At 47.0% G+C, this 15,902-nt stretch overlaps 1 protein-coding gene across 24 annotated transcripts in view; it reads right to left on the bottom strand.

Annotated features, from left to right (window-relative positions):
- USP19 (ubiquitin specific peptidase 19) overlaps positions 1 to 15,902 on the bottom strand; it is a 45,512-nt gene that overhangs the window by 20,905 nt on the left and 8,705 nt on the right. For 7 of the 24 annotated variants that reach the window (XM_083424631.1, XM_083424620.1, XM_083424627.1 and 4 more), the window contains exons 3-10: positions 13,298 to 13,354; positions 11,748 to 11,876; positions 6,797 to 6,930; positions 5,051 to 5,425; positions 2,726 to 2,978; positions 1,658 to 1,814; positions 1,450 to 1,521; positions 203 to 336 (exon numbers count right to left, since the gene is read on the bottom strand). In XM_083424631.1, coding sequence (XP_083280757.1) covers positions 203 to 336; positions 1,450 to 1,521; positions 1,658 to 1,814; positions 2,726 to 2,978; positions 5,051 to 5,425; positions 6,797 to 6,930; positions 11,748 to 11,876; positions 13,298 to 13,354 — 1,311 coding nt within the window. The remainder of the gene's footprint in view (positions 1 to 202; positions 337 to 1,449; positions 1,522 to 1,657; positions 1,815 to 2,725; positions 2,979 to 5,050; positions 5,426 to 6,796; positions 6,931 to 11,747; positions 11,877 to 13,297; positions 13,355 to 15,902) is intronic. The other 17 variants (XM_083424641.1, XM_083424628.1, XM_083424629.1 and 14 more) reach the window with 3 other exon arrangements.

Below are 15,902 nucleotides of genomic sequence, written 5' to 3'. Positions count from 1 at the left end.
CCAAGTATTTGCTGATCTCAACATCCCCAGCCAACAACAGCATTCATTTCATACCATTTCTATAACTCCCTTCATCAGAGGATCATAGAGGGTGGTTTACGATCACACGGCAGTTCACAAATAGTAACACTAATAAGAAGATCTGACGCTGAAGCCCCAGCATCCTTGCCAAACCTCAAGAATCCCAACAAGGCGAGCTCACAAAAGTCAAGGTGCAGACCTCGTGCGGCAGGAGCCTCGAGGCCCCCCCAGCGCTGGCTGTGCCGCTTCTTCAAGCAGATGTCGATGCGAGCGGGGGTGAAGTTGTACGTACACTGGTCTGGCTCTATGAGGTTCCTGAAAAACAAGGCAACCCAACCAGGGATCAGAGAACAGGAGGCGTAGACCAAACTAAGGGTGTCTCGGCATCACAGAAGAGCGTAACTCCCAAAGTACAGTGGTGCCTCGCAAGACGAAATTAATTCGTTCCGCGAGTCTCTTCGTCTAGCGGTTTTTTCATCTTGCGAAGCAACCCTATTAGCGGCTTAGCACTATTAGCGGTTTAGCGGCTATTAGCGGCTATTAAAGGCTTAAGGGATTAGCGGATTAGCTGCTAAAAGGCTATTAGCAGTTTAGCGGCATAGAAAAAGGGGGTGGGGAGCGAAAAAAAAATCTCAAGACTCGCAAGACATTTTCGTCTTGCGAAGCAAGCCCATAGGGAAATTCGCCCTGCGAAGCGCATTGAAAAACGGAAAACCCTTTCGTCTAGCGGGTTTTCCGTCTTGCGAGGCATTCGTCTTGCGGGGCACCACTGTACTGTGCTAATCCCATTACATAGGAAGGTGGGAGGAGGGGGGGGAAACCTTCTCCAAAAGGGAACCCATGCTAAAGGCTGCCCACCTTATTACAATTTCTGGCAAATTGGGCTCAGGCTACTGGCACTGTTGTGTCCACGTGGCACAGTAAGGAAAGAGGGGACAGGAGAGTGTACCCACTTCTCCAGCGCAGAAGTAAAAGCGGGAAGTAGCAATCCAACTTGCGCAAGTTCACACGCTTTAGACGGGGCTGCCCGGCAGTGTGTGATCAATACGAAGGTTGCTTCTTGTGCCACAGAACAGAAAAGTGGGTAGGCGGCTTATTTAGATTATGATGCAGGGACAGCTAGGCTTTGTTATGTCTGACTGCTGGTATGCATTAGCAAAACAAAGCCATAGTAACAGACGACAAAGAACCCCTTTTTTTAAAAATCTACAATATCATCAAAGAGATACCTGAGCGCCTCTTCTGTCCAGTGTCCCAGGCCTGGGGCCCCAGTGTAAAGTAATGTACATTGATTTCTAATATACTAATTCATAGACCTTATTTCAGAAGGGAGATGAGCTGTGTCAGATTGGTGCTGGGTGTGCAGGTGGGGGAGGAGCAACAGAAACACTGCCTATACCATTAGTGCAGAGAAGGAAAGTCTTGTACCTGAGTTTCACTTGCCACCTGAATACTGTCTGAGAGCCACAATCTGGATGCAGTCGCAAGAAGTTGACATCCCTGCAAAGAGAGAAAGAAGCTCAGGCAAAAGAGACAGACAGGAGCCATCCCTTCCCCGCTGTCGATCCCAGCTAACTGGCAAAGTCCAGTTCTGGGAAGGAAAAGCACTTGGCCTCTGAACCAGGAGTCGCCATACCTCGTCTGGAACAGCAGCGTGAAGTCCTGCTCCCGAAAGAGCACCCTAGACATCTCCTTGTGAATCTCCTTCACATAAACGTGCACCACCATAGAATCGTTCCCTTTCTCATACGAGTCGTTCTTCACGAACGTCAGGTTCACTGTGGGCTCTGGTTCTGGGAGGGGGGGGGAAGCAAAGGCAATGACAGTAATGACAGTAATAGAGATGCTCTGAGTACCGCCTCTGCACCATCCTCAGCAACAGCAAGCCAGAGAAATGTGACCAGGGAGCTAGAGAGCCCAGCATGTGACCTAAATTCTCAAATAGGGTTTGTCTCTTGGGGTCAGGTAGGAGGAGTTGGAAATAGATCAACCAGACATTAGTCTGCAGGATGCACCGGAGGCAGCGTGCACTTGAAATGTTAAAATTCATTTATGCAACTTAATATACCTTCTGCAAATTTACATAAATTGTTTAGGCTTCTGCCAATCACAAAGAGCAGCAAAGAGCTATGCAGAGCACAAGACCCACGTCTCCCTTGCCTTTGCGAACAATTACACTGTTCCACTCCTCTATCAGTTTCTGAGATTGGCTACACAATGCCCGGTGGACAGATCATATACCAAGCTGAGTTACAAGTCCATCTAGGCTGGTACTATCCACTGTGACCAACAGTAAATCTCAGGCAGAGGCATTCCCAGCCATGGCCTTTCTTGCTGCCTGAACAATTTCAAGCCTAGGCTAACACCTTGTTTTTAAAATAAAAGAAGAGCTTTTCAGGATGCTGAATTCTCCACCCAATTTTGATGTGGTACTTCTTGTGAACAGCTCAAAACATAGCCCTTGTCGAATGTTACTGACATTGCATATTTGTTATGGGGGGGGGAATCAATAAAAATATTATATATATATTACATACATATATATAAACATAGCCCTTGTCCACAACCAGTTCTTGCCTAGTAATAACAACAACAATTTTATTATTTTTACTCTGCCCATCTGGCAGCCACTCTACAGAAGGTAGACCAATTCAAACTATTTCTTAAATGGGTGAGCATGCAGGAGCCCCATCCCCTCCCTCACCATTAGCAACAGCCTCAAGGGCATCGTTGTCCTCGGACCAGCCTCTTTTCTCAGTGTCCCTGGATGGCGGAGAGGAGGAGAGGCCTTCGCTGAAGGCAGAAGCAACTTCTGGCCCCTGTGGAGTCTCAGAGGAACTTGCTGGCTGTGGAGCCCTCTTCTCTGGGCAGGGCCGAAGCTGGCAGGGCAAGGAGTCTGCAGAGACTGCAGGCAGCTGCGTTTCCACAGGCACCGACACCCTCTCCAAGTTGTCAGCCTAGCAACGTAGGGAGAAGAGAAGGCACAATCAGATGTAGCGATAGCCACTGCAAAACATGTAACCCGAGGCATGCCACAGGGACCTTCTCCTATAAAATTATGTGACGTATGACTAATAGAAAAGAACAAAGATGCAAGCTGTAGTCCATGGAGCCTCTATGGGTGAATATCACCAGTGTGCAACAGGCACCTGAGGGGTGGACTGCAATGCTTAAGGGAGGGGCCAAGGACAACTTTGCAACATGCTAAGGAACACAAAATACAGTTGAACTGGGAGACTCTTAATACCACCAAAAGCAGCGATGAGGCAAGTAGCATAGAAGAACTGAACAAATTCAAGGAAATGGACACTGCCTTTATTGAAGACTGCCATTCCTGGGGCATAGCCATACCTTAACTCTCATGTGAATCCTGTCATGGATATAAAATAGTACCGTATTGGCCCGAATATAAGACACACCCGCAAATAAACTGCACCTTTAAATTCAAGGCTTATTTATGGGTGTGGCCCACCTCCTGGCTCTACCACCCTGAACGAGGGGCGGGGGGTGCCCAGTTCTGAGCACGTTGCACACTTGCATCCAAGACTACTGCCTCCCAGCACTAACTTACCAAGCTGACACCAGGGGAGGCTTGGGAGCGGCAGGCAGGCTGCACGCCATTGCCCGACACTTCCAGCCTGCTTCGGGGGGGGGGGGGAGTAGCTGCACCGCTTTGCCGGCAGCCTTCCCCCCTTCCCCCTTCATTTTCACAGCTTGGGGAGGCTTGGGAGTCATAGGTGTGCGGCATGCCATTGTCCTGCACTCCCAATGGCCCTCCTGGGCAGCTGTTTCAGCAGCGATATCATAAGGCCATGAATATAAACCGCACTTTCACTTTTCCAGATCGGAATTTGGAAAAAAATGCTGCTTATATTTGGGCCATTACAGTAATAATAATAATAATAATAATAATAATAATAATAATAATAATAGTAATAATAGTAATAATAGTAATAATAATATGATGCTAGGAACGAATGCATTTATTCATTTTCTGCCCTTTTGCTTCATTAAACACATGGAAAAGACTTTCTGCAAAGTAGGATGCAGTTCAGTACTCGTAACCATTGCTGCACCACAGCTCTTGCACCACAACAAGGGAATACTGCATCTTAATCTAGTTAATTGTAGCAATCAGAAAGGGTGAGAAAGCACCAGCTCAGTTTACCTACAGGCAAACTTGGTCATTTCAAGCCCCTCCAGCAACAGGACAAGTGAGCCTCTTGGGTGGGAAAGCTGTTAAAACTTGGAAGGCTCAAGTGAAATCCCTGTTCTCAAAAGTGAGGAGGATAGCAAGCCACAAAACAAGGGCCAAGTGTCACAGACTCCATGGAGACATCTTGGCAGGACTGGTCTAAGGGGGAGGAAGAATGAGGAGAGGGTTTGGAGCCTGACGCTGCAGAGGGGCCAAGCAGTCTTGAGAGTATTCAGCTGCATGGCAGGGAGAGGGGCCAAGTGGTTTGCTGGGAAGAAGCACCACCCCAATGCCATTGGATGGCCCATCTGATTCGGCCTCCGCTCTGCCTTCAGCTAGGGCTTCCCTACTCCAGGGAGGCGGGTGTCTGAACCTAGGTCGGACAGTTGAGCAGGCCGCGCCGACCTGTTTGCCAGGGACACGGCATTGGCCACACAAACAGTGCCCACAAAGGAAGAGCCAAGGGGATGTATGACATGTTGGCAAAACGCCTTAGCGTGTGCCCAGCCTTGTATCTTGGGAGTTCTATGTTCTGAACTCCAGGCATGTGTACCTGCACCTATTGTTTAGACCATGCAGTGAATTTCAGAACAAGGCCTTTGGCAATAATCGAGGAAGAATTCCAGTAAGTGGAAGCAAGGATGGCACACCTGCATTTCTGATAAGCATCCCAGAGTCTCCTCTCCACAGGGACAGACCACAGAGCCAAGTCTGCCCTTTCTTTGACTGACAGTCATTTGATGGGAGGAAGGAGGCAGCCTGTTCCCTTTGCCATAGGGCTCAACGACAAAAAAGCAGCAGCTCCCAGGCTTGAGCCACGCACACCCCTCTCACCTTTACGTCTGGCGGGGCATCGCCTTGGGCTCCCTTGTCGTTTCTCGGGTTGCCGGCTTTCCCACCGAGTCCTGTGCTCCCCAAGCTGCAGCTGTTTCCTTCCTCCTCGGACAGGCTAGTTTTGACACCCACTGCCCTTTTGGCACTAGGGCCAGCTGGCAGTCCTGGACTGGCTGGGCTCTTCCCTCCTGCAGCCTCGTTCCTCCCAGAGCCTCGCTTTGGGTTGGAGGGCTCCCGTTTGCCCCTGGGTGGCTCCGCTGTGCTATCAGGCTGGGGCTCCTCAGGCACCTCCACCACAGAAGGGGATTTTTCCTTGCCATTCTCCTTACACGCAGGCCTCTTCGTCTGCTCCCTTGAGCCATCCTTGCAGCGTTTCTGGAACATTTTTTTTAAAGGCTAAAAATTACTATATTGAGTTAGGGAGAGGAGCAGGCTCCTTTCAGACTGAGCTTAATGGATACAGCCAGACATACACTTGATCTTCTTTCTGCATGCTGGATCAATTCCATTAATGGGGGGCCTGTAGTTGTTTGAGTTATTGGAAGCCTGCTGTGACATTTTTGAAAAGGCGCTCTGAGGATAACATCACTCAGAACAGAACAGGACACCACAGAGCAAATCCTGAGGTGGTGTCCTGAGCTTTGCCTGGTCCAATTGTATCGGATCAATTTCAATTACAGCAACCCAATGATGGGGGCAGGGTGCTTGTAAGGGTTTGAGTGATCTGCTATTCTCTCCACCTTCCCTGTAATGGCTTATAAAAGATAGCCAGGGAGGAATGCATGGATGCGTCCGTTACCCTTAAGGAGGAGGTATACCACTGCCACTTTAAGAGGAGCTCCCCAGTTCCTTAAGTATTGAATAGCTATTGCCCAGTTGAAAATATCCCCTTTGGGGGCCAGTTGCTCAAAAGGGGTGGGGAGATTCAACTGCAGGCATGCTTGGGAGAAATGGGTTACCTAGAGCCATTTCGATCTGGTTTCAGGCCTGGGATTGGGACTGAAACAGCATTAGTCACTCTGGTTGTTAGAAAAGTGTTGAGGGTGCGGGTGCAACTCTGTTAATTTTTCTTTACCACTTGGTCTCTTTTGACCATGGTATTCTTCAGGACTCCAAGGAGTCAGGAGCTGGAGGCACTGTGTTGCAGTGGTTCCATCTCTACCTACAGAGGCATGTCCAGGGGGTGGCAATGAGGATCCCCTGCTTGGTGCCACGGGAACTGACATGTGACTGTGGAACTCCCTGCCTCTGGATGTGCACCTAGCCCCAGCTTGGCAGGTATTAAGAAGACACACCAAGGCGCAAGGTTTTGGCCACACTTTTGGAAATGTTTGATTACTGTTAAGGATTTTACCAGCTGTACTGTTTTAGTGATACATTATTTATGTATGTATCTTACTGTTGTATTATGAGGTAGGCCACCTAGAACCTTTGGTAAAGGGCAGGTGATAAATGTGTTTAGTAAGTAATAAAAATAATAATAAATGTGGCCCCTTTGCTTACAGGAAACAGATTTAGGCTGGCCATGGGTAACAGGTTGGGGACTGTTTGCCCAGAGTCACAGCAGCTGTTTTGGCTCCCTGCAGTGTATCACTGCCGAGCCAACCCTCCGGGGTCCCTTCCAACTCTTAAGATTCTATGAAAAGGTAGTCCGGCTCTCATTCTACCTATCCTTGCTGGTTTCAGAAAAGGCTGAGCTACGGAACAAAACCCCACCTGCATGTTCAGAATAAGGCGGAATCTTACCAAAAGTGAAGCCCAAGTGTGCAACGGGATCTTCTTTTGTAGCACCAGCTGTAGGATATTGCCCTTCTTGTACTGGACTTTGCTGCAGGAGCTCTCAATCTCTGCAAATAACTGGCAGCTCCACTCACGGCCATCTAAGGGTGGGGGTGGAGATACGGCACATACAACAGTCTTTCGGCTGCATTTCACTCCCCACTCCCCCACTCCCGCCAATAAGACAACAGAGAGGCAACAGAAAATAGTGCATTGAAGGCAGAAGGTCCTAGGTGCAACCTCTGACTTCTCTAGTGAACGCCCTTCAAGAGATCAGGAATAGCCTCTGTCCAAACCCTTGGGAAGCCACTGCTAGTCATCACAAGATAGTATTGGGCGAGATCAGGCATAGGCAAACTCCGGCCCTCCAGCTGCTTGGGACTACAATTCCCATCATCCCTGACCACTGGTCCTGTTAGCTAGGGATGATGGGAGTTGTAGTCCCAAAACATCCGGAGGGCAGGGGTTTGCCTATGCCTGGGCTAGATGGTCTCATATAGTGCAAGGCAACTTCGTATGTTCACAATGTTTTTCCCAAGCCACAACTGGATGAAAACAGAAGCACACCTGTGCTGACTTAACCAGGATAGTGCTGCGCTAGTCTCAAGAGAAAAGGTTTCTTTGTTTTTGTTTTTAAAAAATTTACAGTTCTACAACATTTTGCATTGGGGTGAATAATGTTTCACACAGTAACTTTTAAAAAAAGACTTATGTTGTCCTTTTCCCCCCCCAAGGAATTGAAAAAGAAGGGCTGGGACTCATGGTCAAGCCTGAAGAAGCGAGCTGAGAGCCATAGAGAATAGCAAATAACTATGCCAAGTGAAATCTATTCCCTGAGAGCTGGCATCTCTTGACCCAGACGTTTACTGCTTGCTGTGTCTTGAGCATTTACAAAACACACACAACAAAAAATACTTAACAACATGTTCTCAGGCCTGTTTCTGCAGCTCTGGGACATAAGATTTTTTAAAATGAAAACATAAGTCTCTCAAGGTCCTATACAAACTGCTGGATCCAACAATAAATGCCACGTTTTGATCTCCACTGCACAATTGGTTCATGTGGGAACCAATGACACTGCAAGCAATAGCCTTCAGAAGATCAAAAGAGACTACGAGGCTCTGGGCAGGAAATTGAAGCAATTAAATGCACAAATCGTCATCTCATCTGTCCTCCCAGTTGAACGACGTGGCCCAGGGAGAGAGAGGAAAATAGTGGAAGTAAACAGCTGGCTTCGCAAATGGTGTAAACAGGAACGGTTTGGATTCTTAGATCACGGACTGCAGTTTCTTGAGGATGGACTTCTGGCAAGCGATGGGCTGCACCTCACAACGGTTGGGAGGAATGTTTTTGCCAAAAAACTAAGAAACCTCATCAGGAGGGCTTTAAACTGACTAATGTGGGGGAGGGAGACAGTGCTCCTGAAGGAAGGAGTCTATTAATTGATGAAGATGATCATCCAAATGTCATAGACCAAATGGAGCAAACAGCAAGCAGACCTAGTGGTGGGAGGAAAAAATCCTTAAATAAGAGACACGGGGGAATGACTAATGGACTTCAATGTCTGTACACTAATGCACAAAGCATGGGAAATAAACAAGATGAGCTTGAGCTCTTGGTACAGCAAACTAAATATGACATAATAGGCATCACTGAAACCTGGTGGGATAAGTCCCACGATTGGAAGGTAAAAATGGAGGGATACAATCTATTTCAGAGAAACAGACCAGACAAGAAAGGAGGAGGAGTGGCGTTATATGTCAGGGATGTGTATACCTGTGAAGAGATCCAAGATTTAGAACCTCAAAGCCAAAGTGAGAGCATTTGGGTCAAAATTAAGGGAGAGAAGAATAATAGTGACCTCATTGTGGGAGTTTACTATAGATCCCCAAGCCAAACGGAGGACATAGATGATGCCTTCCTGGAACAGATGGCCAAGCATGCAAAAGGAAGGGAGTTTACTATACAACGGAAAGGAGCAGCCAAGCATACTAGGACTCAATTTCTTGACTTTAAGAAAGCCGACTTCATAAAACTTAGGGAAGTGCTGGGTGAGATCCCATGGACAGTAATACTAAATGGAAAGGGAGTTCATGATGGCTGGGAGTTTGTTAAGAGGGAGATAGTAAAAGCACAACTTCAGGCAATACCAATGAGACGGAAACATGGAAGGTGCCTAAAGAAGCCAGGGTGGCTATCTAAAGAACTTTTAACTGAGTTAAGATTAAAAAAGGATGTGTACAAAAAATGGAAAAGGGGGGAAACCACCAAAGAGGAATTCAAACAAATAGCCAGCACGTGTAGACACAAAGTCAGAAAAGCTAAAGCACAGAATGAACTCAGGCTTGCTAGAGAGGTTAAAAGCAACAAAAAAGGCTTCTATGGGTATGTTCGTAGCAAAAGGAAGAACAAAGAAACAGTGGGGTCACTCAGAGGAGAAGATGGTGAAGTGCAAACAGGGGACACAGAAAGGGCTGAACTCCTCAATGCCTTCTTTGCCTCAGTCTTCTCCGATAAAGAAAACAATGCCCGACCTGAAGAATTTGGAGGAAATGATTCAGCAGAGGAAACACAGCCCAGAATAACTAAGGAGATAGTACAAGAATACTTGGCTAGTTTAGATGTATTCAAGTCTCCAGGGCCAGATGAACTGCATCCAAGAGTATTAAAAGAACTGGCAGATGTGATCTCAGAACCACTGGCAGTCATCTTTGAGAATTCCTGGAGAACAGGCGAAGTCCCGGCAGACTGGAGGAGGGCAAATGTTGTCCCTATTTTCAAAAAGGGGAAAAGAGAGGACCCAAATAATTACCGCCCAGTCAGTCTAACATCAATACCAGGGAAGATTCTGGAGCAGATCATTAAGCAAACAATCTGTGAGCACCTAGAAAGGAATGCTGTGATCACCAATAGTCAGCATGGATTTCTGAAAAATAAGTCATGTCAGACTAACCTGATCTCATTTTTTGACAGAATTACAAGCCTGGTAGATGAAGGGAACGCAGTGGATGTAGTCTACCTTGATTTCAGCAAGGCATTTGACAAGGTGCCCCATGATATTCTTGTAAAGAAGCTGGTAAAATGCGGTCTTGACTATACTACCACTCAGTGGATTTGTAACTGGCTGACTGACCGGACCCAAAGGGTGCTCATCAATGGTTCCTCTTCATCCTGGAGAAGAGTGACTAGTGGGGTGCCACAGGGTTCTGTCTTGGGCCCGGTCTTATTCAACATCTTTATCAACGACTTGGATGATGGACTCAAGGGCATCCTGATCAAATTTGCAGATGACACCAAACTGGGAGGGGTGGCTAACACCCCAGAAGACAGGATCACACTTCAAAACGACCTTGACAGATTAGAGAACTGGGCCAAAACAAACAAGATGAATTTTAACAGGGAGAAATGTAAAGTATTGCACTTGGGCAAAAAAAATGAGAGGCACAAATACAAGATGGGTGACACCTGGCTTGAGAGCAGTACATGTGAAAAGGATCTAGGAGTCTTGGTTGACCACAAACTTAACATGAGCCAACAGTGTGACGCGGCAGCTAAAAAAGCCAATGCAATTCTGGGCTGCATCAATAGGAGTATAGCATCTAGATCAAGGGAAGTTATAGTGCCACTGTATTCTGCTCTGGTCAGACCTCACCTGGAGTACTGTGTCCAGTTCTGGGCACCACAGTTCAAGAAGGACACTGACAAACTAGAACGTGTACAGAGGAGGGCAACCAAAATGGTCAAAGGCCTGGAAACAATGCCTTATGAGGATCGGCTAAGGGAGCTGGGCATGTTTAGCCTGGAGAAGAGGAGGTTAAGGGGTGATATGATAGCCATGTTCAAATATATAAAAGGATGTCACATAGAGGAGGGAGAAAGGTTGTTTTCTGCTGCTCCAGAGAAGCGGACACGGAGCAATGGATCCAAACTACAAGAAAGAAGATTCCACCTAAACATTAGGAAGAACTTCCTGACAGTAAGAGCTGTTCGACAGTGGAATTTGCTGCCAAGGAGTGTGGTGGAGTCTCCTTCTTTGGAGGTCTTTAAGCAGAGGCTTGACAACCATATGTCAGGAGTGCTCTGATGGTGTTTCCTGCTTGGCAGGGGGTTGGACTCGATGACCCTTGTGGTCTCTTCCAACTCTATGATTCTATGATTCTATCAGAACAACGTAAGTTCCCTGTTGACTCTTTATCTGCAACTTCTTGGGCCTCTGAGGGAAGAAGACTCATTCCCCTTAATTTGCTATCATTCCACTAAGAAGCCCTCAAGCTTGGGAGTTAGGGGTTTTAAAGACTGTGGCATTCAGTGCTGAAGCAGATGCTAAATGAAGCCCAAAGCGTTACAAAACAAAAACAAAAAAATCCCTAAACTGTTCCCATTGACCCCACCCTGCAAAGAAGCAGTTCTTCTAGCCACATGCAGGGTTCCTTCCTCAGTTCCGTCATCATGAACTACCCTGCAGGAAGGATACATTACTCTAGGCATCAGTTACCTTCACTCACCATCGAGCTATGAACCAGATAATGTCCCCCGAGAGGAGGACTCAATGTCCCTTCCTGGAGGTGCTCAAATGGTTCTCTTAGCAGATTGCTTGCTTGTTAAACTCAAGATTCCTCAGAGAATACACATGCCCAGTCACTCTTTACCCATAAACAGAGGCTATGGTCTTCTGACTCCTGGTAGGGCTGAAGCCTGAAGTCCCTGCATGTATAGACTAAGGACAAGTAGGCTGCTATTCTTGTTCACTGATTCTTCCCTTCCCAGTTTGGCCCTGCTTGGAGTTTTGCTTTAGAGAGGGCAACTGCTGCTACTGTTCACCAAGAGCAAAAGAAAAGGAGCAAACAGAAAGAGGGAGAGAGAGATGCCCAGCCAACTAAGAGCTACAGGAAAAAGAAAGAATGTCTGCATCACACACCAGGTAACTTGACAACACAACTGGTGTCTGTGAAAGATGTATCCGCTTCCTCTCCCTTCAGGACTCCGCCGCCCAAGTTCAGCTTCACAATGATTTCATGAGCGTTCTGCTTCCAGTCCAGCAGCAGGTCTAGGAAACAAAAGGGTTAGTGGAGATGTCAGTCTCTCACTTGCTGATCCAGAAGTGCAAATGTCAGAGTGACCTGTTAGCTCATGAATGTGAGAGTCCGGGACTTGAAGCAGAGTTAGTAACAGAGTGTAAGTTTGCAGCACTCCTACGGCATCATAACCAACGCAGAAATCGTGGCCACGCAGGATGGTAGGAAGACGGCTACCAAAACTCTTCTTAAACAGACCACATGAAAATGTGGAGGATATTCAACAGGGGCAACAAGCCATCGCAGCCAAAGGTACATTCTCAGTACTGAAAAACAGTGTGTTACAGCATTGTATTAGGAGCTGGTGGAATACAGTAACTTAAGCATAAGCTGCGAGTCCATTAAGCTGTTCACAGTTCACCTCAGCCATGAAGTGACCAGGTGGTCCTAGGTAAGCCATTATCTCTCAACCTCAGGTATGTAGCACAGGAAAAGCTAACACTGTGCAGGACACTTATGAGGGTTATGGAAAACATGTATGTGAATCACTATGAACACTCTATAAAGTGCTATATATATTTCACATACGTGAGGATGAGATGCTGGAAATTAATGAGACGGATGCCCCATTTGTAATCTGCCCTGGCTGCAACCTACCCTATGGCAGCTGTCAGTTATTATTTATTTATACCAAACAAAAAGTTCTCAGGGTGGTTCACATAGGGAGAGGTGGCTTATAAATGAGTTTCAATAAAGTTGTCTCAGCAGGGATGGGCTTCCACACACAGGCCTTGAACTAAGGACCAGACTCCCTCCCCTTAGGCCTGATTATCCATGCTGGTTCTGGGTGTCTTGAGGAGCAACACCTTCCTTGGAGGAGAGTCTGTTCTCTTCCAAGAATCCTCACTTGGGGCATGTTGTGAGATGCAGGTGCCCTCCTCCCTTGCGAATGTCCATGGTGGTTCTCAGGATGACAGGGTGCTGAGCTGGCAGGCTCACTGGCATGACCCTGTCTGGCAATTCTTGAGCTCTCCTGCACTCCCCACTCAAAAGCGGAGAGGAATGTGGCCGAACACCCACCACTTCCATGGGAACAGAAGGACAGAGACATGCTTGAGGCAGCTGATGCTCTCCTGTGACATAACTGCCATGCCCTCTGCTGGCGAAGGGCTGATCTTACCATCTGCTTCTCATGCCTCAAATGGGCCAGCGTCAAGGTCATTCCCTCCTTTTGTTCTTTACAGCAGTCAAGGTCCCTCTACTTTTGTCGCGCTACCTTGGCAGCTTGTTAGGCTGTTAGATTGACACAGCTTTGTTAAGATCGCTTGTTAAAGAAGCAACCCTCAGGTCTGAAAAGGAGTGGGGCAGCCACACAGTGCAGACAGGCGCATCAAGGATAAATAAGGTGGCTCAGTACTTTTGCACCCTGAAGTCATGCACCCCTGCGACTTACCCTCCTCCGACTCCCTCTGCCAATTGGGCTCTACCAGCGCCAGGCCGGGGAAAGGCTCTAGTGATCAAAGAAACATAGAAGAGGTGTGTTGCTTTGCCAATGAGCAGCTGCTCACTGCACCTGCACAATGTACCTCTCTGCTCCTCCTCACTTTGGAATAGATCCTCCACAGGTTAAAGCTTACGTCTTGTTTTTTAATCACCACAGTCCTGCTGCCTGGATAAGGAACTTGCACACAACCAAGAGGAAGGCAACGGCAGCAACACGCAGAGGAAGGTAACAAGCCAAATAAGGCTTATGAAATTGTCAATTGCTGAGGTTGCCTGGCCTGCAGCAACAGGTGCCATGTCGCCTCTTTATCAATGCATGCAGGAAAGAGGTCTGTGTAACATTTGCACAGGGATCTGAGGGCTGGCATCCCCTGAAACCCTCCCCTTTGGCTCAGGTCAGGTCTTCACCTGCCCCACACCTGACGTGCTGTATGAAATCGGATGTAGCGCAGGGGGGGTGTGGGTTGACTGAAGTGGACCTGCGGACCAAATGGGGAGGTTTGGCAGGCCCAATTAGTTCTGTGGATCAGGTTCCCAACCCCAGCTCTCTACAGACAAATAGCAAGGCTTCCCTCACCAGCAACTGCTGCATTAAATTATTGAGAATCCCAGCTTTCACTGTCAAAAGGATATTCTGAGCTTCAAAACTGCAGGTATAAGCTTTAAAAAATGCATTTTCTACCAAAAAAACAACAACCAACAATAGACCACCCCCTCTGGAACTCCACGGATTGGGTGCACCCACTCTCCCACCAGAAATTTCATAAAGGCCCCCATTCCTTCCCCACAAGTCCCTTTCATTATATACTATTTTAATAGTTTGCAAATTAAAAAAATGCCTCATTATGGTCTCAGCCTGACTCACTGTGGAGACTTCTTTTGAGACTAAACAATGTCGTTGGCCTAGATTCCATTGGCCTAATGATTTTATTCCAAGGACATGACCTTGCAGAATTTAGTGCTTCAGGTTGTGTGGAATTTTGGAAGGTGAAAGTGAAGTGCAACACGCCCATGACATTCGGCAAATGATAAATACACGGGGAATAGTCCTCATTTTTAACCCTATAGAACGAGGGGAGAGGTTGACTGGAGGTGGATCCTTCTGTCAAAGCATGAGCCTGTGACAAGGGGCACATATCTACAGAGGCAGAGTTTAGACGCTTGGGACATGCCTCTGTGTGTGGAAATTTCCTGGCAATTTCAGCAATCCAGGAAAGTGGAAGTGGCGAAAACAGGGAAAGGTTCCCTATTTACTCCTGGCTGACAACCAAATCTGCATAGCTGGAGAAGGCTTGAAACATGAGAGGGAGGTTGCTAAGTAAGTGGGGAAGATAGATGAACGTGCTTGATATATTGCCTAATTAAAGAGACAGGCAATTCTTAGGCCTTTCTTCACAGCAAGTTGGCCATTGTGCCTTCCACCTTAAGTTCAGCCTTGATTCACTGAATTAGGTATTGTAGGATTCTGTGCAGAGAGGAAAGGTATTTAGAGGCCAAAAAAGTCTGAACTCAGCCACTAAAGACAAACCCTTGCAAGTTTTATCATAGGAAGCTTTCTAAACTATGTCACTTTCTACAGAACTAATTTGCAGGTGGAGGTTAGAGTGGGAATAAGGGGCAAATATCACTGCAAAAAGCCACTGCTGGTGAAATAAATGTGCCAGCTTTCAAGCTCTTCAATTCTTCCGTTTGGTAATTTGCAATTGTATATTCTACCTTGTGAAAAATTCTGTGTAAGTTAAGAAGAAGAAGAGTTTGGATTTGATATCCCGCTTTATCACTACCCGAAGGAGTCTCAAAGCGGCTAACATTCTCCTTTCCCTTCCTCCCCCCACAACAAACACTCTGTGAGGTGAGTGGGGCTGAGAGACTTCAGAGAAGTGTGACTAGCCCAAGGTCACCCAGCAGCTGCATGTGGAGGAGCGGGGAAGCGAACCCGGTTCACCAGATTACGAGACTACTGCTCTTAACCACTACATTACACTGGCTCTTAAGAGTCTGCTCTGCACGCTTCAACACAAGTTGGCTCAATGAAGGATTTCACTGCACCAAATATATTTTTCACACTCATCCAAAACCAGCATTGGTACTATTATCTATATTCTAAAGACTTAATTTTTAATCACTTATCATGGCTTGTTTCTTTATGGAAGAGAGAGCTACATATAAACAGCGATGCAAACTGAACTAATAATTTAAGATGGAAGTCACTAAACCAGCCTAAGCTGGCTGAACATCCAATTGCCGTAATAACCCAGTAAGAAGATTTACAGCAAGAGGAGTTGATGAATCATTGCTATGAGTTCTAATCTGCTCTTCCCCTAACTGAACTTATTATTAGAACAGTGGTGCTGTAAGGTAGCTTTTATCTAGACCAAAGAAAGGCAACTGTTGAGCCTCAAGACCTGTTCTTTCCACCACAGAAGGACAATAATTAGCAGCAGTAATAGGTTGGTGCGCTGCTGCATGTTGCCACACGAGAGATAAGAGAATAATGTCAGACACAATCAACCACAATTAGTGGCAAGCTGCCTCTCCTTTAAGGGAGAGCCTCC

Source organism: Podarcis tiliguerta (genome assembly GCF_965153285.1).
Source record: "Podarcis tiliguerta genome assembly, chromosome: 2".
NCBI lineage: Eukaryota > Metazoa > Chordata > Lepidosauria > Squamata > Lacertidae > Podarcis > Podarcis tiliguerta.
This window is presented reverse-complemented; position numbering and strand designations above follow the sequence as displayed.